The sequence below is a fragment of the Gobius niger genome, assembly GCF_951799975.1.
Source record: "Gobius niger genome assembly, chromosome: 13".
In the NCBI taxonomy this organism is placed as follows: domain Eukaryota; kingdom Metazoa; phylum Chordata; class Actinopteri; order Gobiiformes; family Gobiidae; genus Gobius; species Gobius niger.
Window position 1 is genome coordinate 18,458,150 of NC_136864.1, and position 25,004 is coordinate 18,483,153.

The window sequence follows — 25,004 nt, forward strand, 5'->3', positions numbered from 1 at the left end:
AATATGAGGTACTGTTTTACTATACTATTTACAGATTTATTTACATTTTCTAATCCTACAAAACTAATGACAATGTGTGAAGATTTTACAATTTTTTGGACAATTTTTTTAACTGCAGTTTTTTTACTTGAGCAAGAAACAAAATATTGTTTGGCAAAATAGGGAATCCCAAACAAGCATCCTTTGGAAATGCTTTATTGCAATCCTTTAATGGCTGGAAGCTGCAGTATCGTCTCCACCAAAGTGGTCTTGAATTCTGCCAGGACAGGAGCAGTCAGCCCTCTCAACATCCAAGCACTTTTCAAAATGTTTCAACAAAATTGCTTTATTTGATTTTGCATTAATGAAGCTGACTTTCTTTTCCAACTGATCTAAGGTCAAATGTATCAGCCACTAAAGCCTTTAACAAACATGCACGTTCAGACAGGTCTTTGGAGAAGATCTGCTTATTTGTGCTGTAGCCTCCGCAGTTTTCCCACCCAGAGGAGATACTACCCTGACCCTTGTGCTGAGTGCAGCTCAGGTGGCTATTTGCCCAGAAAAAGCGATGCTTCGCGGCACAGCTGGTGACGCGTGCACTGTGCGTCTCTCTCCTAAGACAAATGGCCTCCTCGTAAAACTCCGCTCACGCCGCTACATCTTCGTGCATAACTTTTCTTTGTGTGACTAAAGTGAGTAGAAGATCGGGGATGTTTGGTGAAAATATTAGAGTCTATATCGCCATAACTGTGAAGAACTTTGCAAATTGTATGGCTGAACTTTGGGTGTGAGTTGGTTAGATAGGTCTTTTTATTGTTGTGTTGCATGATGCTTGTTATTGTTGTTTTCTATCTTTCTATTCTTGTATACCTTGAAAAGCCTAACAATGGACGGGGGCTGCAAATTAGTCTATGGCTAAAAGCCTTATGTACATAACATTGGCCACCTCGTTGATGACAGTGTTTTCTAGGACTGTCCTTGAAATAAACAGACAAACAGATAAATAATGTCATAACTTACTTATGTGAACCAAGTGCTTTCATTATTAGACACATTTTAGTAACAAGCTAGAGAAAGAGTTCACAATGTACACCTGTTTAACTATTTATTTATCATATTATTATATCACCTAATAAGTCACTTCAGAACAAATTCTCATTTACAACAATGACCTGGCCAAGATGCACCTGTTTAATGGACGCTGTGTTAGAAGGGGCCTTTCCAAACCCTCTTGTTAGGCTTTGATCCATCGCATCATGTCTGCTCCCCATCCTCATAATCCCATTTCCGGTATTTGCCTCTTTCTCTCACTTTCATCTTCTCCCTGTTCTGCACGCTTCTGCTCTCCCTCCACAACTTTGAAGTGTGCTTTGCTTTGTTGCCTGATGCAGTTTAATTAGCACCTCTGCTTTTGTCACCTCGGTGCAGGCGTATGCTGAAGTGGTCTCGGCAGATGAATTTGGAAAGTAAAACCCATCACGAGAGGGACCGCAACTGCTACATCGCCACGAGACATCCTTTAAATCTGAATAGAGGTATGGCATTTTTTAAGAGTGGGCAGATGGAAAATCTCCCATGTTATGAGCACTTTAGTCATTATCAGTGTAGAATCGCTGACAACATTTGAGAGACGAGGAATTAGACAAGTTTATTTTTTTAAATGATAATGTATTTTTGTTATTAGTATTGTCTTATCCCCAGACAGATTGTGTTTCATTGTCCTCACTGTCCACAACGTGCAAACAGAGATATTTATTTTTACTTGACTGTCGCTGCAGCAAATGAACAAGGCGGACATAGTGAATAATATATGCACACTAAATTCAGGGACGTGTTTATTAGAGAGAACAGTGCTCCCTTTGAACATGTGATAATAAACTGTCACCACCACTGTGCTGCATTCATCAAGTTATTTGGGGAGGAAAAACATGTTCCCAATTGGAGTTAATCTAAGGCCGAATAATGAACTCATTTGCATTATCAACCTTTTGTGAATATAGGAGGTACCAAAGAACGTTGAAGGAGCTGGACATGATGATGTCTAAGAACAGGGCTAGAATGGCTATATAAATCATGAATGAAACTGAACTTTACAGCTAATTCTTTGGCAGTGACAGCACCTGGTTTGGAGTTTGGACGAGAGCCATGGGGGATTTTTGTGGGTTAAATACATCTGGAGTGAAATGCATAATATTTTGTTTGAGCAAAACTCAATAGTTTATTTTGTCTATATTCATGATTCATAATAAATAAAGCTATATTTGCTTTAAAAATGACTTGAAAATGGAAATTGATTACGTTTTATTTTGTGCAGTACACCATGTGGTTGAAGTAATCCCTAATGCCTCATTTGACAGTGACAAAGACATTTGTCACAGGGTATTATAACATGGTGGCATCTGTGACAAGAAAAAATCTAGATTCTATACAAATGTCAGAATGCCATGTTATGTGTTGTCTTCTGTGTGCATTTGAATTAATGGGAAATATTGATCAATACAAAGAAGGTTGTGGATGTAGCTGTCTACAAAATACACCCCTCTAACCACCACAAACAGACACAAGTATTGTCCGTCTGTCTGTCATCCCTCACCAATACCTTGGGGCCAGCGACTGTTGTTTCCGACGCGACTTCAGTAGAGAAACAGTCCAGCGCATTATGGTGTACCGTGATAAATGGAGAGGATGTGGAGTGTGGCCTTGAGATAAAGAATAAGCAAATGAAAATGTCTCCAGCTTGCCTACCCTCCGCCGCCATCATTCATGCTAATTTGATTGAACGAGGCGGTCGGTCCAACCCCGGCCCGTGCACCTTTGCCTCTAGGCGGAGGATAGAGGATGCCATCACAGCATACAGCAATAACCATTCGTCTGCTGAACGCCTGTCTCAGTGTATAATGCTCAACGTAAGTCCACTGTGGGTAGTTTACTTCAGAGTGAAATGTAGAGCTGCGGCACAGGGTGGGACTGGTGCAGGTGGGAAGGACAATGAGGAAAAACAGAACAAAATCATAGCATTTACATGATCTAGATTTACCCAAAGTATACAGATAAAAACTGTAAAAAGGAGGTATTTCTCCCAAAGCTATATACTTTCATTATTATCATTACCTGTATAGCTTCTACAGCTGACCAGGGATGTCCAGGGTTCGATTCCCAGACAGAGTAGGGTCTTTTTGTGCATAGTTTGGATGTGTCCGGGTGGGCTTCCTCTGAGTACTCTGTGTCCCCCATGAACTCATGGAAAAAGGCTTTTCCTCCAGACAAGTTGTCCTGGTTGTATCACTTTGTAACTTTGGAGGCGTAAAATGCAGTGAACACATTTCTTTAAGGGGACATGAAAGTGTAACTTATCTCACCTTACTTTTCATCAGTGGTGGGCGATTAAATGGGCCACATGAGTAACCTGAATTGAGTCAATGATAACTTGATTCTGCTCAGATTTCTCCCATTGCAAAATAGACAAACTATATCTTGAACTTGTTTGATGGTAGCTGTAAATATTGTAAAAAAAAAAACTGATGTAAAGTGATTGTAAGTTTGACCAAGGGTCAGATATCACAAGATCACTCTTCTCTCTGTTCCTTTTCATTCAAACTGCATTGACTTGGCAGTTTTGTTGTTTTTATTTTTAAATAAATAAATACAATGAAAATTCTGTGGCAGGGGATGGTCAGGGTCCATCTGATTCACCGCTACGCAATTCAGCATGGAAAATGCCCAAAGTATTACACATATATATGTATATATATGTTACGGAAAGAGAGTCGAGGGCCAGACGTACCCACTCCCGGTAAAGTTACAGTCATGACTGAGGAGAGTTGAGCCACTCACAGTAAAGGTACATGTTTGTTTGTACATGTATGAGGTATTTTTCAATGAGGAAAATATCTGTCATAAAATAAATGCTTTTATTTATTGGGTAAAATTCTATGCAGTGTGGCTTTAAGTGGCAAATGTACAACAGTCAGAAATCTCAAACAGCTCTTTTACCAAAAACAAAGAAACATTTTTCATGAAGTACAGATGTAAAAGTGTTGTTTAGCCTGCTGTTTTCTGTACAAAGAACGACAGGCAAACACTCAACAGTCTTTGTGTATTGAATGCAGTAAACACAATGACAACAGCTAATAGAAATACTTCTGCCTGTGTACCTGTTTGATAGGAGTGCGGTGGTGAACAGAGAATACTTGAATGACAAAGACTGTGGAAGAAGGAGCAGAAAACACAAAAACAACCCCATTTGGAAATGCCATTTGGGTGAATTGTCACAATGGTTTGTGCAAACTGCAGTGAAGCTGCTGCTAGACAATTGCAAGGGAAGATAAATTGGAACAGAGCTGGTCTTTTGATGGTCTTCTTGGTAGCCATTCTTTGGGTTTCATTCATTACAGTGCACGCAATGAAATACATTTAAAGGGGAGAAATATCACCAGCGGTCTTTAGTTTCCATGGCCATATTTCAGAGCGTTTGACCTTCTCCAGACAAGAAACCAGCGGTTAATCATGGAAAAACCTGTTTGTCTTGGTACACAAAAGAACCATTAACACGTGACAGTATCTGGTATCTACGATGAGCTATGTGCCCGTATTAAAGTACGTTTTTGTTGCATGAATAAAAGATCAATGGGTTTGCAAACGAAAAATGATGACGTACACAAAGTTAACAAATGTATTTTAAAGAACTATAACTCCAAGTTAAAAAGAACAGTCAATTATAGGCCAGGACAGGAATAATTTTTCCGTGGATTCCCATCACAATTGAGAATATCTGGGACCTGCACATTTAACACTGCAAGATACAACAAATGCGTTAGTTGGCACCACCAGTTTTTATTTTATCTATTTTTCTGCATTGAGGGCAATTCCTGTGTTCATAACATTCGTTCTGTTGAATCAAGGTTAGCTGCTGTTTCTACCCTGGCGGAGACACAAGCCTGCTAATGTACATTCTGGCTGATCCACACTTCCCAAGGTCACTGGTATGTGGTCATTATTTACAAAACAACTCACACGTAGCGCTGAAAAAAGGCAAATTACGGGCGCAGTGCTGGAGTAAATACACACACACACACACAAACAAAAGAAAACCATGGGGAGAGAAATAGCTGAATATCAGTTTTCCATGCTTGTCAGGCCTTGCGATTAATAGCGGCCATTTCGCCATAATGAGCTGGTGAGCATAAAGCTGCCAAAAAAGCCCCTTGGTTTGTTTGGAGTCTCTGAATGCTCTGTCTAATTACGGCAGCGCTCTCTCTTTCTCTCTCTCTCCTTCCCCTTGTCAGTGTCACTTGTGCTTTGATTGCCCATAGTTTGTATTGTTTGAAGACATAATCAGCACCTGACACAATCACGGGAGAGGGAGGTGTGTAAATGATATCATGCTGTCACTGTCGCACCTGTACCTCTCGTATGGTATATGCTCACACAGCACGAAGCCTCAATCTGACCGCAGCAACAGTGAATGTTTAAGATGAGAGGACCATTGTGCCAAAGAGCTGTGATTCATGGCCATGGGACAAGCATTTCTTCATTCATCCAACAAACAAATCTGGGTGTTATGTGTGAGATGAGCAGAGGAACGGAAATTGCAGGGCTAAACTATGCTATATGTGAGAAAAAGGAAAGAAAAGAAAGATTGCTACTGCTGTTGTTGATGCTACAAATAATAGAGATTCGAATCGTGTCAAATTCCCAGTTGGTATTAATGTAAAATCCATACAGATTTTAAGATGCAAGCTTACTCAAATTACCGTTCAAATTCACCAGGGACACATCTGTAAAGAGAGTCTTTCCATGGCTGTTATTCATTTTCAACTTTGGAACAAATTGAATATACAACTCAAGCGATGCCACAATATCCACAGATTTAAACTGTTATATAAACATTGGGTCTGGTCACTGTTAGAGAAAAAACAATGGTGTCTAAGAGGATAGATGAAGAATGGGCAGCAGTCTGGATGTCTTATACAGGAGAAGTTTTTTTTCCAATCGGTGCGGGACCTGGAGACTTGAACTCAAGACATTGCGCTAGTCGTACCATTCAGGTCTGTCTATGCTTCCACAGAAGAGGGATAAATACCTTCGGTAGAGCGTCATACTGATATGCAGGCAAATCATTCAGTGACTGAGAGTGGCGCCTGAGCACCACAGTCAAGGCTATGACAGAGATAGTACATCTTTACAGCCTGACCCAGTGTGATAAATAGTGCTTTAATTTTATTCTCTAACAGTCACAATACATTTTACATTCATATTTTTTGTCTCCTTGCCATTGTTGATATAAAATATGTAACAGGGAAGCTCAGTGTGAATGTTGATGTGAAATGGGGGTGGGATTGAATAAGTAAATAATAACACATCTTCTTCTCACCCCCTTTCAGGCAAACTGGAGCTTGCTTTTTGGGCAAAAATCAGTTCAGAAATCAAATTGTTGGCTATATTCCAACAGTTAGCTACAATTCCTAGTACTGCTATTATTACTGCTGGTACTTGTGGTACCTGCTACTACACCACAATATAATATGTGCCAGTACTTTATGTAGCACTAATTCTTTATGTACTCCTCAGTCCTAACCTCTCACTGCTTTTGCAGGCCAGTCATGTATGGGCACATTCAGTTGTTCAGTTGTTGTTTGCCAAACAATGGATTGGAGTTGATGCGATTTACAGATAAAGCTGAATGTGTCCTCAGGGTAAAATTTGAAGTCAAGACTGAAAATTAACTTTGTCATGAAAGCCTGGTGTCCTGGGAGAAAGTCATATATTTCGCTACTTTTGGGAGCAATTTTTTGTCAGATTAATGGGGCAATTCAGTAGTGAGGAAGAACGGGATGACGCATGGCTTCAATTAGCAGGGGCCGTGAATGGATCCGTGTCAGAGGCAGAGGGGACGATGTATCCCAATTCACAATCTGACAAGATGATAAAAATAAGTGCATTGTCATAAGAGCCAATTATGATGTGTGATTTTACAAAAAGCTGACATTACCACTGTTCATTTTGTTTAGAAATACAGCACTTCCCCCTGCTATTTGCTATGTAACGTTTTAAGTATTATAGGTGCTTTCTAAGTATCAGCCCCCCTTTTGAGCACTTTCCAGGAGAACAACTGGGGGTAGTTGCTTCAGCTCCTACCCTGGAGTTTGTACTTTCGAGTCAGACCAGGAACTCTTTGGTTACGTAGCAAGATACATATGTGTAAGGCAAGTACATGATCCATGCTTTTGTAACGACGCAGCTGAACTACTGTAACGCCCTGTACACCGGCATCAGCCCGTCCTCACTCACAGGCTGCAGCTGCTTAAGAATGCTGCTTTAACTGCCTCACAAAAGCATGATCATATTTCATGTCTCATGTCTTCCCTTCACCGGAACTGCACTGTCTCTGTAACAGTGGATGTGCCCGGCCGCGCCCCACACTCTCGTCCACCTCTCCACTACACAGACATGACTCTTGAGCTGATTTGGTCAGCTGTGTGTGAGGGGTAGGGGACAGCAAACTGGGTTTTATTCATTTAGCAGCACTAAGTTTTCATTTTGGGTAACCCCCTGCTAAGGGTCATACTGGTGTGACCACAGAGAGCGTGTCGCTCACTGTGGTCCAAGGGACGGCTCAGGGATTTTGTGTGTTTGCTCAGACACAGGGAATGGAACATTGACATCCATCATGGACAACACCTCCCACCCACTGCACGGGACTGTAGAGGAGCGCTACCGCAGGTCCTTCATCCCCACCACTGTCAGACTGCAACCCAACTGTAAAGGAACTCATGTGCAATAACTTTTCTGCAAAACCACCTGCAATAATCTCTATGTCAGTGTCACTTCATCAACCACCACTTCATCAACCACCTGCACTATATAAAATCGTATTATTTATATGTATATACATACAGTACTTTTGCCTTTCTATTCATTGTATATATAAGATACCTCTGGTTACTATTACGTGATTCAATCAATAAAGTCTTATCTTATCTTAATATATGGGGAAGATCATGGCACAGCTGTGTTGGAAAAAAGACTCAATGTAATCAGTTGTTCACTGAAATAATAAACAAATGAAACTTAAACACAGTGATCTCTAAATATGACAAAGCTATCCTAGTCCCATTGTCTTGCATACCAGGTATAATACTGCATATTCCATAACAAACAATATTGCATGTTACTTATGTGCCTTTATTTACAAATAAAGGAGCATAAGCTGAATGGTTTTGTCTATGTTGAATTATAAAAACATCTGGAAAAATAAATCTCAAAATGTTGTGCGCCGCTTAGGGTGATAAATGGAGTCCAGTCTCCATGACAAACAGGCTGCACAGAAAACCGCTGCATCATCTGTTTTGTTTGATGTGAGGAAGTTTTGTGCTGTGCGCAGACTACTGAAGCGCGCACATCTCAAGGCCGATAGCAGAGTAAGTTTCTGTTACCTGCGTATGGCACCGGGGCATCCTTGTCCAGAGCCACTAAAGGAGGGTCCAGCAGCACTGTGTCCATGTTCTCTGTAATCACCCCATGGTACGACGTCTCTATCCATGGCTTGTGCTTGTTGACTGTGGAGAAAGATTAAAAAACAAAAAAGAGTTTGAGGGTCTCTGAAGTAGTAAACACAAGAGAGAGTTATGTGGACAATTGCAATGATAAAAAAGGAGTTTTTAATGCACAAGGAGAAAGTGTTTACATAACAATTGGAGGACTAAGTTAAATTGCAAGCTGTGAAAAGTCATTCATCTTTCTTCTTTTGCTTTATCAGAAAGTTCAACAGACTCACTGCATCACAGATTTATTACAAAGCTGCTGTCATCATGTGTATCATCAGAATAACAAATCTAGTGTATCATTTGTAGATTTCTTATTCATAGATAATGGGCTTTTGAGCGGAACAACTTGTGTAACAATCAGCTTCCCTTTAAATTCATTTTCATTTTGTTCAATCAGCATTTTGTTTAACTCAAAAGTGATCGAATGTGTGCGCCCCAGTCCACTGACACAATACTTTTAAATCAAAGACAAGAAGATTATTGGCTTGCCGATGCACTACAGTGGCGAATGTCTTTTGTCAAGCCTCTCTTTCTTAGCGGGGTGATAAGTCGTGGGGATGAGCCGGAGATAATCTCAGACCTCTATAGTGGCTGATTACTGTTGGTGTAAATTAAACTTCTTCTCACACGCGCTCCTGCTGTGAACCCCTAAGGTCAGTAACAGTACAAGATCCAACCCCGTAAATCAGTATTATTAAGGGTATCAGCGAGGCTCTCTGGGAGGATCCGGAGACCAACTTAACCTGCGGGAGAGGCACACTTTCTCTGATCTGCACTGCAGCTGACGTGGGCCAGCTGGAAGTGAAATAAAATCTGCACCACGCCGTTCCGGAAATCTCTGCCGCTCTTCATTGGGGTTTTGGACAACATTTAGAGTCTGTGTCCTACTATTCCATTTTCAAATAAACCGGGTCAAAGCCAAATGAAGAGGAAAAATCATACCCAGTTGTGAATGCCGCATGTAAAGATGTTATTTGTAATTGTAAATTGTGACATGTTTTTTAGAGAAGAAGTTGAAGATGCTTTGTGTAACACTCCTCCGTCACCACTTAGTCCTTGCTCATTGGCAGAATGAAGTCAAATGAACGCCAAGGGACCGCATTATTCACACTATAAGCCTCATCTCTTGCTCACGAGGAGATAGGACACCACTGCACGCTGTTGTCTGAACTCTCCTGAACGCCAGCTTTACATAAGTGTGGACTTTGAGATCAGAGGATACGTGGTCAAGTCGAAATAGCAAGACCAATAAAGGAACCTGTTAAAACAGCATTCTTACACTAAATGTATGTTTGTAAGGATTACCTTGAGTGCTACAACTGAACTTGGGTTGCCTTAAGCTGCATATGAGAGCACAAATACAAGTTACTCTATGTGAATATGCCATTCCTCATTTGAAGTTTTAACTACTGGAGACTACCGTGAGTAGGAGAGAGACCCTTCTTTTCCATGCTGATTTTAGCAGCCTAAGTGAGAAGCTTCTGACTGGATTAATGTCTTGTAACTGTAAATAAATCAATGTGACAATTGACTCAGTAAAACCAATATTTGATTTGAACATGCTGACCTCATATCTTTGTCATGTTTATAAAAAGAAATTGTACACACATTAAAGCAGAACTAAGTAACTCATGCCCCTAGAGGCCATAAGTGCCACTGCAGGTGTCGTAGCATGTTGCGGATTTACTCATTAATTGCAAATACTACGCTGACAGAAAAGACAGAAAAGATATTGTTCATCCAATTACACAATGGAGATTTTATTTTTTCAACTCAAACTTGGCTGTCAATACTGTTTAAGTGGCGCTAGCCCACAGTTAGCTTTTCCCGTTAGCCTGTTAGCTTCTTCTTCGTGATTCCATGAGTGTGTATTGGTGACCCCGACCTGGTGCGGGGAAGTTGCAAGTGTGGTTTTCTGGCCAGAGACACCAGGGGGAGATGAAAGACCCCCCAATCATCCCGTTAACACTTGTATTACCTCCAGAGGAACTACGGAAAAGATTTATTAAGGTAAACAAGTTACTTAGTACTGCTTTAAAGGTCCGACTAATTTCATTTTTTATTTCTAGTAGTGAAACTAAATTTGGTTTGTTCTCCTGTATTTTGCAAAAAAACAAAAAAAATAGATAATTGTGGAAAAAAAAAGATCTAATTACAAACTATCCGTTTCATGAGCCTGGCTAGATTTCTAACATTTCTGTGACAGTGACCCTAAATAGTGCTGCTGCCAACGCGCTTATAAAGTCATACCTGATGAGAATCGTCAGATAATCAGATAATAATGACTTAAGACCATGACTGACAATTTCATTGACTCGTTCTCTCTTTCACTGTTTAGAGCCTTTTAAATTATTATGCAATTAACTTTGCAATGTTTAATTCATGGATCTCCTCAAGAAAGATACAGTTGTGTGTAAGTAATCAAGACAAAACTGTCAGACTAACACATTATCTACTGCTTGAGCACTTTGATCATCTAAAAAAGCAAAAACAAAAAATGCTATCTATCTAATTTACCACCACACACTCTATGACTGTGCTCTGGCTGAATTTTAAAAGCTTAACATCCAATATTGGCTTTAAACCCAGAATATAATGTTGAATTTGATATGGTGTATTGGCAAGTAAATCTTTGCTGACTTCTGTGGATTTAGTCCTGTCAAGACCAAAATTGAACTGAAACAACCATAGGAAGACAATGCTACACTACGAGAGAGGCGAGGTAATAACTGCGGCTATAAAAATGAGTTTGAGCTGAATGATTCTTCATACTAGTCCTTCTGCTCTTGTGAAAATATATGGGATCCGTCATGGGTGCACAGCGTTTCATTTACATTTGAAGAAGTCCTCAGAAAGCGTGATAGCGGTTTGGTGCTGGAGCAGTTTACTCACGGGTGGCAGCTTCAATTTGTGGCTTTAGGTCTTACATTTATCCCAAATAAATTGGGTGGAGGCTGTGGCGGGATGAGGCGTGACTCTTAAAGGCAGTTTAATACGAGAGCTGTTTTATAGCAGAGTGCACACCAGACCATGGAAATGAGCCGTTTCCAAAATGGATTTTATGATGTGTAGTACTACCGAGCCATTAGTGACGCTCTTGAGGTAGTAAAGGCTAAAAAGGAAGAGTCGGTGGGGGCCTAAGGCGAGGAGAGAGAATATGTTTTTTGAGGAAAAGACCAGAAAAGAAAATATTTTTCTGATTCTTTGTATCTTTTCACTGTAATTCTAATCTTATGTAACATGGACAAACAGATTAGAAGATGCATTCCTGTGTTTATAATCCATAGACATATGTTTTTCTTTGGTGTCTTTGAAATAGGGCACAATTAATGCAATCAAAAAGAAAATTCAATTTGAATGTTTGCGATTAAGGACTGAAATAATATGACAATATTCTTAATATTAAACCACAAAATATCCATGGGTTTATTGTGTAAAACCTTCAAACTCTGAAGTTTAGACATTGCAAACATGTTCTGAAATGCATCTGGTTTAAGCAGCAGCAGATACTATTTCAGTCTCTCTAATTTAAAATGTGTCCCAATGTTTAGTTTTTTTTCTTTTCACCAAGACAGCTATGCGGCTCACCACCACCGAGTGTGAACATTCCTAAAAAATAAAAAGTGCGGTACCATATAAAAAAGAGTTCTGTTTTTGAACGTTATATGACAACTCTTACTTCTATTACAGACAGTAGCAGACAACATTTCCAGTCTGAGACATGACTATTGAAATTGGTTGAGACAGTAATGTTGATACAGGACGCCAAACAAAGACAATGTTGTGTCTTTTGTTCTGGGAGTACATTAAAGTGCATTAAAGTGAAGAGTGTTTTCTTGTAAATCCTAATTTAATTTAGGCCTGCGCTCATATCCTGCATTACGGCTCTGTTCACATATAGATCAAATCAAGTCTTGTCGGGCTCATTACATCCAGCATTACCAGGATTTATGCGTCTGTGGTGGAGAGTACTACGACTGCTGCCAAATATAAACTCAATACACAGTAGCCACAATAAATAATACAGAGCAATCTACAACATCAATCGACAATTGAAGTACAGCTTTTCAGTTTTTGTGCAATACCAGCAGGACCGACAGTATTTATAGTTTTTACTTTGTCTAAATATGGCAAATATAGGTGGGCAGGGACTTGACAATTCATCAAGCTGTGATTCCCAACCCCCAACTAACTTCTCAAAAAACCCCAAACATTTCAAAGATCTGTACAGCAACACTGTCAACATTTGTTCTAACATAGAAGAAGATATTGGCGTTGGAAGAAAGGCAGGTTTAATGTGTTGCAAAAAGTTGAAAGAGTGGCAGGGAGGAGAAAAGTAGCTGCTGAATGGTGGACAGAGATAGTGCACAGAAAGTGGGGCAGCTGCAGCAGAAAAGAGGACACATGATACACTCCACATTACAGACCACTCTGTATTTCTCTGTGCAGTTCCACATATGCAGAACAGATCAATTTACTTTACATAACACATTTCTCTGCACCCACCATTCATTATTCGTATGAATCATGTGTAGGTCTGGGTACTGTTAAACAATACCAGTGTGGTATCAGAAAAAAAGGTTTAGGTACCACTGGTAGTGAAAGTAGGTAGCCCCCAAAAAATGACATCTTTAGAGACTAAGTTTTGAAGGAAGTTTTATCTCAAATAAATCATACAAAATGATTGAATCGCTGAAAGATGTAACTGTGTGGGAAAAAAATCATATTATTGTTCTGTTTTCTGGTTCTAGATGACAAATATTTTAGTATTGCTGGGTTGCAGGTGACATCACAGCATTCTAAAGACCAATACTATTGTATGACGGAAAAATTATTTTGTTTTTGAGGAAATTTTTTGTCTTGTACAGAGAGATCACGGACCCAGTGACTGACATTAATGATCATTTTTCTAATTCATACATTTTCTTTTTAGCTACGACTTGTGAAAGTGTAATGCTGTTAATAGGAAAAACTGGCTCCTGCCCCCCCGCTGGGCCCGATGACATCAAATAGGAATAAAAAAAAGGAATGTTCAGGTATCGGAATTGAAAACTAATAATTGTTAAAGTACCGGTATCGAAAGAAAAAAATCCCAGCTTGGGAAATTATATGTAATCAATAGATGGCTGTGAATAGACCACAATGGCAGCAGTGCTAACCACTCGATCCAATCTAAGTCAACCTTTTGCAAAACCCCGCCCCAAAACAGGCATTGTCCAGTCCTAGCGCATAGCAACCGTTGCTACCAGTCATTCCCTGGATCTCCTCTCATAGATACTATTGGGACCCGTTTCTCGCCGTTCAAAGTCGATAAACAAGCTAATAAATCACCACCCGCTAACTAGACCCAGGCAAATACTCGTGTGCAATTTGTGTGTTTGCTAAGAGTTTCCTGAGCTGTCGTTGCTCGACAACGTCACAAAAAATCTGTTTCTGCCACTGGAAAACATTTGCAGACGTTTAAACAACAGGGTTTTACTGTACCATTAAAAAAGCTAATTCCATTTGATTTCATATTTATATGCATTTCTATAAGCATAAGCCGTAATAAGTAACGTGTTTACCTTAATAAATCCTTTTCGTAGTGCCTGTGGGGGTAACACAAGTGTTTATGGGATGATTGGAGGGTCTTTAGTCCCATTTCGACAGCACTAGACCAGTTCAGTTCACTTCAGACCGGTTCATTTAGGGAGGGGGAGCGCCCGCAAGTTTGTGTTTCAAGTGTCTTTAGGGTAAAGTGGTCTGGGTTGTTATGGGAGTGGCCATATTCATGTGACAGACAACAACCACAGCCTGATATCACTTTGCTTAAGTCCTGCATCAAAACACCTTTGTATATGCAAACTTTGGCCATTAGGAGGGGCAGAGGCTCTAGAGTTTGAACAAGCGCCAAAGGAACAGTTATTGAGAAAAAAGAAAAATAACAAAAATGCCCAAAACGAGTAAACCTATTAAGTTTAAGTTTAAGTTAAAACCTATTCTTTTTAGTTTGACGGTGAATTCTAAAATAAAAGAGGGAGATATGAGGCCTCGCTCCTCTAATTGGGCAATAAGAAACAATATATGGGAAAACTGTGCAAAATCAAACTTGAAAACTTGAGAAGTAGATTACTGACATAAATATGAGGGAAAATATATAATTTAATTGAATGATTTCACATCAAAATCAAAATCGTTTATGGCCTCTAGGGGCAAGAGTTACTTAGTACTGCTTTAATACGAATGCTGTTTTTCAGAACATTTTCAGTGCTATGATGTTCACAACACGCTTCCAACTCAATTACCAGCATCTTCTACTATAGCTAGTGTGTCTAAAAATCCATAAAACATATTAACGAAATCCATGCAACTGTAAAGAAAGCTTAATTAACTTTATTGTAATAACTTTTCAATGTGAATCTGTTTGATCTTTTTAGCCTTTAATCTAGTTACTCAATTACTGAACCAGAGAGAAAGTGACACCAAAAATACAGCTGTGCAAATGGGGATTCTGCAGAAAGAAGTAATGTACACGGGTTAGCATGCAGCAAAATCTATGCCTCTTTCCTTTATCATTGCATGTTTTAACACAGACAAGAGAAAGGGCTTCCCCTGAGCACTTTAGTGTTTTGGTTTCATAATGAGGCAAATTACCAAGCGTCCACTCCTCTGTGTTGGCGGTGTCTCTGGTGGGAGGGTGTTTATGATGTTGTTAGTTTAACAGTAAAAGCGGTCAGAGAATTAGAAGTGCAAATCCACAGTCATTGCGATCAGTTAAGTGGTGATAATTGCTTCGACGGAGTCCACTGAATCTCATTATATCTCACGCCCCACTTTAATTGATAGCATCTTAATATCTGGCCTTTGCAGCTGTTAATCACAGAGAAGGTCGTAAAGCTGGATCGAGCATTACGATTGAAAAAAGAAAAAAGAAATAAACATATTGCAAATCTATAATAATATCTGTGTAATAACATCAAATGCATCAAAATTTAAAAGAAGCAATTTTTACTAATCTGAGCCATTCTACAAAACTGCATATACTGTGCCATCAATTTGTTAGCATGCTGCAGTTAAAAAAAGTGTGTATGTTTGTATACGGCAGACAATTTCTACTGCTGCCTAGAGATGGGGGTCAAACCAATCAATCAATCAATCAATCAATCAATCAACCTTTATTTGTATGGCGCTTTACAACACGTATCGTATCGATATCGAGATATGAACATTCAAAATATTAAAATCGAAAAAGCAAGATATAATCGATATAGATTTTCATCAATAAAACTGCACTCTTTTGTATTATGATTTTATTTTTCTGCAAAATGCTGAGTTTTCCCCGAACCCATAGTTATATCGTATCGCATTGATATCGAGATATCGAGATATCTGGCATGAATATCGAGATATGAAATTTTGTCCTTATCATTCAGCCCTATTCTATTCCGTACACAGAAATTGTTTTATGGAACATAAAAATACAATGGTGAGATGCCCATGCAGGTTTATAAGCCACAATTATGTCCATTTTAATGGCCCGACTTAAAGTGCATTAAATGCTTTTGAAAATATGACTTATTTTGAAGGATAACAAGTTCATCATCATAATCATCATTTTATTTCAGTGAAGCAGGATTTTCTATTCCACTTCCTGTTAGTGTCTAAAAAGGAAGTGAAACTATAAACATCACAAAAATGGCTTAAGCTAAAAAAAATATTTTTAATTTTTTAAAATATTTTTAAATTTTAAAAAATATTTTTTATATAATTGTGTTCACTATGTTTTATCAAAAAATGCGTCTAATGTGTCAAATGCACTTAAAAGACTTGGGTCGCTACGGGTTTGATCCATCCATTCATAGTGACATATATCTAAAAAATACTCTTCAGACTAATGGATGGTTGTTCATATTTTTGTTGAAATTCTGACTGAATACTGAGAATTGCATGACACTTTAAATTATATACTGTTCAGAACATTTCCTTTCCTTTAGAATATGTTGAAGCTTGTTGTCACTTCCTTTCACTGAGCCACAACGGTGCATACATCTGAAAATCACCATAAAACACTGCAGAATAAGCACCAACATTATCATTACCCGCCATTAGAAACCCATTCAGCCCCAGAGAGAGAGAGCGCCCTGTCACATTTGCTCCATAAGTACTTTAGGCATCGACTCAGGCTTTTACAGTCCCAACGCTGAGGTGTAAGATGCAGTTAGCAACAACAGAGTAATTAGCCATATTGACTGGTGCACTTAAAGCAGAGCTGGGCTGGAGCCGGGCCGTGGGTCATTTTCACAACATTAATTCTTCCCACTCACTCCCAACCTCCCAGGACCTCCCTTTATGCACTCAGATCGGTGCTTGTTTTTTTTAGTGTTGTTGATCTCATTAATGTGGCAGTAATCTCCACTGGTCATGAACTTTAAAGGCCTCCAGTTGTGAGCACAATTATGTCCGGGAGAGTTGAAGGTTCCCATTGAGAGCCACAGTGTATGATAGTGGTTGGTTGGTTTGGGGTCCTTGATTAGAATAAGCTTTTAATTCTGTGAAAGGTCAAAGTAAATGATATGTTACATAAGATACGTATGTATATGTCTCTAAGTATAGAAAATAATATATTAAATCACAGAGGAGTGAGAAACAACTGGTGAGGCAATGAAGCTGCTCATCAGAGGTGAGAGATTTGCTCTAAAGTTGGCTCTGAATGATACGAGGTAATTTCAGAGGAGATTTTTGTTTTTCTTCTGACTTAGAGCGATGCGCTGCAAATAAACAACTATTACTGGAGCATCCTAAAATTAGACAGGGGAAAAAGATCATTGGCGAGGAGTGGGATTCCAGACGCTCCTGAAAGTAAGAAGTAGGAGACACTGGCTTGAAAGGCTAATGTGGAATATCACAAAATTACAGGTAATGAATGATCTGCTCCTGCAACGCCTGAAATGAAAGCATGAAGAGGGGTTGTTTCTAATTCTATGGACGTGTTCTTGGTGGCAGTGGCTTTGCAGTGGAGGCAGAAAAAGTAGCAGAAGCTGTTAAGTTGTAAGCAGTGGCTGTAAGTAACTTGCCATTTAAGGCTAAAATAAATTGCAAATGGCATTAACAATGAAAACCAAAAGCCTGTAATAAAAAAACAAGTGATTACAACACAAAATCACTGGTTGTACGGCAGATGAGGGAGGAAGTGTAATCACAGGGCAGAGGAAGAGGGAGATGAGTAGGAAATTAATGATCTGTGTGGTGTGCTGCTCCTTGTGAGCCCAAAACGAGACTCAACATGTATCATTCTGCTGGAGTGAAGAAATCAGCACAATTATGCATGCTCTGAGTGGGAAGGGACGCCCACGAAAACATAAGGAACATTTCAGCACGTTACAAACTTTTCAAATCTTAAATATCAAAAAATGCCCATTCCACACCATTGTTGCTTTGCACAACAGCACAAATCCATGACACGAATCTTATTATCCTGCAGAGCAGCAGAAAAAAGCTGCTCCGCACAGGGGGCTGAGGATGAGCTTGTTGGTAAACGCCCTCATGTTGCCAGCCAACAGTGTCTTTGATGGACATTTTGTTGTTTAAACATCTGTAATGATTGAAAATGATTCAATGTTAAAGACATGGTTGGTCTTATTTCAGGCAAAAAATAAGATTTTCAAAGCCACAATAGAAATAGAAGAAAAAACATTGAAGGCTGTTTGTAGCAACATAGTAGTTCTATTTCTAACTCATCCCCCCCCCCCCCCCTTGAGCTATTAATAATCATAAAAAAATAAATCATTGGGGTCCATGCTGAAACAAACAAACAAAAAAGGGCAACACGTAACTGTCTTGTTCGACAACAAGAGAATATTTTGACCTAATTTGTTCTGTCTACGTAACAGGTGTTGACTGCAATCTCTCGATCAAGTAACAAAACCACTATTGACCAGTAACAATAATAATGGAAGAATGAGAGAGCATTCAACGGCTGTTCTAAACCTGCCCCTCCTCACTCACTTACACTCTCTCTCGCTCCCTCCTTCTTTGTCTTTCTCTCACCCTCTCTTTTGCTGTCTCTCTATCTCCCGTTTTCAGTCTGCCTGTCTGTCTGTCATTCTCTCTCTCTCTTTGTCTGTCTCTCATCCTCTTTCTCGCTCTCTCTATCTCCCATTTTCTCTCCCTCTCTCTGTCTTTCTCTCCCTCTCCCTCTCTCTCTCTCTGTCTTTTTCTCTCCTTCTCTCCCACTGTCTCTCTCTCACACTCTCGCTCTTTCTCTTGTCAATGAGACCGCACTGTGGCAAAGAAATAATGAGCTAAAAAGAGCAGAAAGTCTGTGATATCTGTTCAAGCTGAAAGACGTCTAATTCATTTACTGCTCAGGACTTGTAGCAATAGCCATCTAACAAGAGTGAAACAGGATATGACTACCTCTCTGGTCTCCTATGTGCAGTCACTATATTTTCAAGCATTCCTATCTAACAAAAAAAAAGTTTTGCGTGTACAGAGAAAATGAAGAAAAGAGATAGTCCTCGTTCTTCAAAATAAGTCATTGATGAGTCATTTAGAGCAGGGTGCAGTTGCAGATGACCCTGACAGTTCGCCACCTTGTGAGCGTGGTGAGTTTAAAAAGGTCGTGAAGTCATTTAAGCCCTCTGTGCTCCCATGGCAACAGATTCTGTTACAATTAACAAGTTCACAGACAAAATGAAACCCGCTTCACAGTTTTAATTAGCTGTTGTTAAGCTCTGGCTTATACAACCTGTTAAAGTGCGGCGGACATGCTGAAAGGTCGCTGACTTCTTTTGAGTTTTGGACAGATTTATTCATTCAGACTTGAATTTAAAAACAAAGCAATATACCGAAGCTCTATATTTATGTATCTGTCGAACGATCTTGCTGGATCGAGACTAGGGGCTAAGAGAAAAGACACTGTTATATTTGTGCAGGCGCTCAGACGTTGATTGAGTTGAGGATGTTCAGCTTCAATATACAGAAGCTTCTAATTCGTGCTTGTGATAAGAAAGCACGAATGAGAAGTAAACAAACACCAATTTAATAAGATCTTGTGCGTACTTGTCTTACTTACTTACAGTTGTGCCATAAATTATGAGAAACAAAACATGGAATAAGAAAATATCAATTATTATTATGAAGAGTTAAGTTAACAAAATTACATCTATTTTACAGGTCAAAATGAAGATTTTTCCCTTAAGGATTTACTCACATTTTTAAGCATTTTTAAGGAAGGGAAGAGCTAAACCCCCTAAAAATGTCAGCTTTTGTCTTAAAAGACTATCCAGACAGAAATACTCACATTTTATTTGGTGACAACATCAAATAAACGCGTTTCGGCAAAAGCCTTTGTCAGAGTAAGCTGAGCCAAACAAAACAGCTACGTGAGTATTTCTGTCAGGACAGTCATCATTGCAATGCACCTTTTATACTTTTTAGCTCAGTTCCAACATCAACACCTATCACCACCACAAAGGTCAAAGTGGGAAAGGAGGGTGATACAGAATGACCGAGCCAAGACTCTGTGGGACTTCCAGATAGAAAGAATGTAATGGCAAACCAACCAGATGCTGTAGAGGTGGTGGACAAACAGCAGAACGATGCCATTGTGTGTGACGCAAGCATACTCTCTCTGGTGTACTTCAAAACCATTGCATCGCCCGTAATGAGGGTTTAGGCATTAAGGCTTTAAGCACAAATGAAGACCCATCTTTAAGTAGTTTACTGGTCCCATTAGTGAAAGTTAGAATGCAGCACTAACAGCTTAGGTCATAACAGTCCAAACTGAATTAGCAGCAGAGTGAAAACAATCAAAAGATCATTAAAGATCTCCACTATGTAATACGTAAGCATTTTTAGTTAATCTACGTGTAATTCATTCTATAGCATACATGAACCTAGTAACCCCTTGTTTCCCTAAGAGACTCATTAAAATTACACTTCTAATTAACATATTTCTAGTATTTGACCACAAGGATCTTTCTAAAGCAGTTCAGGTCATGTCTTACACACAGACTGTTCAAGAGGTTCACCTTTGACAGAAGAGCTTGAGTGCATACGTTTTCAGTAGGATGCTGTGTTTTCTTCTTCATCCTGTCTCCATTGAACCAGGTTGGGCGACGGGCATTATTTTACTCATTTTCTGTGTAAATAAACAAGCTAGACACAGTACAGCTGCAAGACCTGCTCATACATAGAGCAAAGGCCAAGAAAATATGGTAGTCCTTCTCCTCAGAGTAGACCAACGTGTTTCCTTCCAGATCAAATTTACTTTTGACCAAATAACCCGCCTGCAGGCTCCTCGTCACTGCCCATTACACTCAGAATCTTTCACTCTTAGCATCTAATGCATTTTAAAAGACTGTGCATATAAACTCACACTGGGCGGCACAAAAAGCATTCTGAAAGACTTACTGGAGAAAAACACTTGAACTTTCTGTGGATACGGTGCTTAGTGAAGATGCTAGGGTTAAGACTTGAATCAACAACGGCTGGATTAGTGTGTTGGCAAAGTGGGGAAGTCCTGCAAATATTTGTTGAGCATAATCGGCTATACAATTGTGCAGCAGCGTGTGGCTTTATATCGCACAGACTTCAGCTTTTCTTTTTCTTTTTGTGGTGCAGAATTCAATAAATTGCAAAAGACTCATTATGATGACAGTAACATGAAAATTGCTCTTATACATTGCGGCGAATGGAACAGCTTGTCTGTAATTCTAAGTACCAGCATGTACATACTCTAGTCGTGTCCTTGGGCAAGATGCTTAACCTGCCTCACCCCCATTGTCTGTATAAACAGGTGTTAATATAAGTGTAAAAGTGAAGTCAAGTTTGCGCATCCTGTTGTGCTCAGATAAACTAGCGTGATGCATCTTTGAGGATCTGAAACAAGTTGAACATGGCTCCATTAGGAAACTATTGTACTAATAAATATTTCAGAGCCTCCATCAGCGCATATGTCCAGTGCCCTCCTTGTTTACTGTGCGCCTTCAGAATCCCGAATGCGTGGAGCAAGCACACACAGCCTAAGGCCATATCAGAACCGCCGAGCTGGACTAGACCAGGGGTGATGGAGTATTGACTGGAGCTGCTCAGGCAGTGGTGTAACTCTGGCTGGGGAGCCAGTCATTTCAGCAGCAGCCTTGAGCAACCTTGCTGCCGATGCTAGCAGTCTGTGTGTGAGGCTTTTGTAGTGGGCTGATGGCATTCCCAGAAGCCCCAGAGAGTGACTGGAAGGATGTCTGACGGGCGGGGGACGTATAAATAGGACCGGAAGGCAACAGTTCGGACAAGACTCAGGGAGATCACATTGTGTATTGAATAATACAACGGGGCAAGGCGATTGGCAAAAACACACGCTAAAAGCATTTCTAAGTTGAAATTGTGCTTGGTTGAAAAAGTGGGCGTGGGTGTAAATGCTGAACAAAGAGGAATTTGATTTGGTCTTGGTTGATATAATTTAATACAAATTTGTTTGGAGAAAAAAGAAAAATAAGTAAAAATGAGAGCTTTTTTATTGGGGCACCTCAATTCCCCAGTAAAGGGTAATTTGGACACTTTTTACACAGGGCTCCATTCTGAACAACCTGCTTTAATATTTGAGGAAAAACTGTCTGTGTCTTTGTGTGTGTAGGGCTGTCACGATAATTACTATATCGACTTATCGTTCAATAAATAACAGATAAACGATATATTTTTGGGCTCGATATTTATCGTCTGTACATTTATGAGCATTTCCCCCCTATTTTTCTTTGTAAAACTTTGATTTTTAACTGAAGCAAATTGAGTTACATTATATTTCATGTTTATTGCAGCTTGTGTGGTATTTTAGGACATGATGATGCACTTTTAGGACAAAGGTTTACTGTCATTTTTATGCCTGAGAGTTGACAGTATCTAGTATAGGTTAGAGTCAATAATATCGTTTATCGTTTCCTCAATATATCGAACTTTACATTTGTTGTTATGACAGGTCTATGCGTGTGTGTTATGATTTGAAAAACAAGTTTGGATCTTCATGGCCATTTTCTTGTTTCTTTGCTGAGGTTGAGAGTTTTACCCTTGAGGAGCAGCATAATTATACATCATTCTCTTGACAAAGCCTGTCACTGTCTTTCAGTTCAAGTGCGGTCCATGGGCCTTTTGGAGAACATTAGGCCACACTTAAAATCACAGCCACAGTTAAATAAGAAATCTAGGACAAAGGACATAACAGGAATCTAGATAACACTAATACCGTGGCTCTCTGCTGTGAAGACAGCTGTCAAGTGGCTGCTATAGTGCTTATACAAGACAGAGTGACCTAGTCTTGAGCTCCAAGGATTATGGTACTCAGAGATATTCATGTTTCTGCTCTATCTAAAGCACTGATACTTTTAATCCACAGTAAGACAGGCTCCATTCTTACTGACAGAGATAAGAGCAGAATCCATTAGACTGCCTCCTGTAACCGTCACCCTCATGAGACCAGGATGGTATAAAACATATACGATAGAGAATAATATTTTTCCTTAAATTAAAGGAATAGGCCACCGTTTTTACATACTAAAATATGTTCTTACCTCACTTTAGTCGAGTTAATATATCCCCGTCTGGTCTTTGTCCGTGCGCTCTGTCACGCAAACGGAGCACATACGCAGCCTCTCCCACATGTCACATAGCTCCGAAAAAGCTCACGATAGAAGCTACCAAGCTCTTCCACGTGTTCCCTATTTAAATTAAGTTACGTGAAGTGTTTTCATGCGAAGTATATTTACACAGAAATGTAACATGTCGATTTTATAAGCAAATAAAAAGGGGGACTATATTGTGAGGCGTAATGATACGAGGAGCACAGCGTCCGCGTAGTAACTCCTAAAGACTTCCCCCGCTCACTTCCGTCAATAACCTTTAGGAGTTACTGCGCGGATGTTTTACTCCTCGTATCATTACGCCTCACAATATAGTCCCCTTTTTTATTTGCTTATAAAATCGACATGTTACATTTCTGTGTAAATATACTTCGCATGAAAACACTTCACATAACTTTATTTAAATAGGGAACACGTGGAAGAGCTTGGTAGCTTCTATCGTGAGCTTTTTCGGAGCTATGTGACATGTGGGAGAGGCTGCGTATGTGCTCCGTTTGCGTGACAGAGCGCACGGACAAAGACCAGACGGGGATATATTAACTCGACTAAAGTGAGGTAAGAACATATTTTAGTATGTAAAAACGGTGGCCTATTCCTTTAAGTTAAGTTTGTTGCTTGGTGGGACAGCACTAAGAAAGTTACATGGTTGTTCCAGCTGAATTAAATGATAAAACTAGTGGTTTTGCTCAAATAAATCTTTCTGTTTAATGGGTCTTTGTTCTTTTTTCATTAATTTCATCTATTCATTTACTTCAGGCAATGGAACCGAAAGTACAAGGTAGACAAAATATGGTCATACGGTGCAAAAAAGGAATTTACAGTGTGCAAACATGATGATCCAATTCTACCTGAAAGGCAGTGGGAAGAAGATAACTTGTTTAACCCCACCCCCAGTTCCCCATTCACTGATTGATGCATTGAGCGTCACTGTTACTTTGTTCAAGGATTATTATACAAATGTTATATCATGGTGGTGTTGCCACAATATAGTTATTACATTGTAACAACAACATATACCAACAATGCAAGGAGAATGAACAATACCAACCTTGATAATGAAATGAACTTATATTAAAAGTATAAGTAGTATAAGTAAGTATCATTAATCTACTGGTGTATAAAAAGCACCATTCCATCTTATGTGACTCTCATATGACAATGTCAAGGTTGCCTCCGTTTGAAAGAATGTGTCATTGTTACTACGACCTGGGGGTGCAAAGTAATCACAAGAGCCGAAATGCGTGAAAGTACCATTGCTCATAACGCCATATACACATAGCAAAGACAAATGACTGCAATCCAAAGGCAGCTCTCTAATACGCAGCCGGTTAGGCGGAAAGAGGAAAAATCTCTTCCATTGTTTGTAATAATTGTCACACACTGGTGCATCTTATGAAAAACTATACCACCACCATGTTCCTCTAACTTTTCCATTGTTGCAACGTTGTTGGTTACCATTAGTCAGTGCTACTAACTCAAACAAAGATGTGTGGACTCCTGGATAATAAAAAGAACTGAAGACCATGGTCACGGCGCATATTCAAATAAAAAATATATGCATCATTACATTTTTTTATTGCCATCGTTGTTTTGACCGCTCTGGACTGTTATGAATCATTCTCAGTACAGCACTGATTTAAGTCCAAACGATCCACTTGAATGAAGTTTACAAAAAGTGTAAACATAAAATAATACTGTAATGGCAAAATGAGGGTTGTATCCTGCCAGTTTAGCTCCCGGGGCTTAGCTTGACATACAGTAAGATTCATGAAAAGAATATCCAGACTTACAAATATGGTTTATTTTGTTTTACTTTGGGGTGTTGGAGATTGTTTCAATTGCACAGAATCCACAATAATCCACAATTCCA

The 25,004-nt window shown here is 39.4% G+C and overlaps 1 protein-coding gene across 1 annotated transcript in view; it reads right to left on the reverse strand.

The window, feature by feature from the left end:
• Nucleotides 1-25,004, reverse strand: part of LOC306972186 (calsyntenin-2-like) — a 109,865-nt gene that overhangs the window by 56,882 nt on the left and 27,979 nt on the right. Inside the window, exon 2 of the mRNA XM_079568706.1 lies at nucleotides 8,415-8,537. Within this exon, the coding sequence (XP_079424832.1) occupies nucleotides 8,415-8,537 (123 nt within the window). The remainder of the gene's footprint in view (nucleotides 1-8,414; nucleotides 8,538-25,004) is intronic.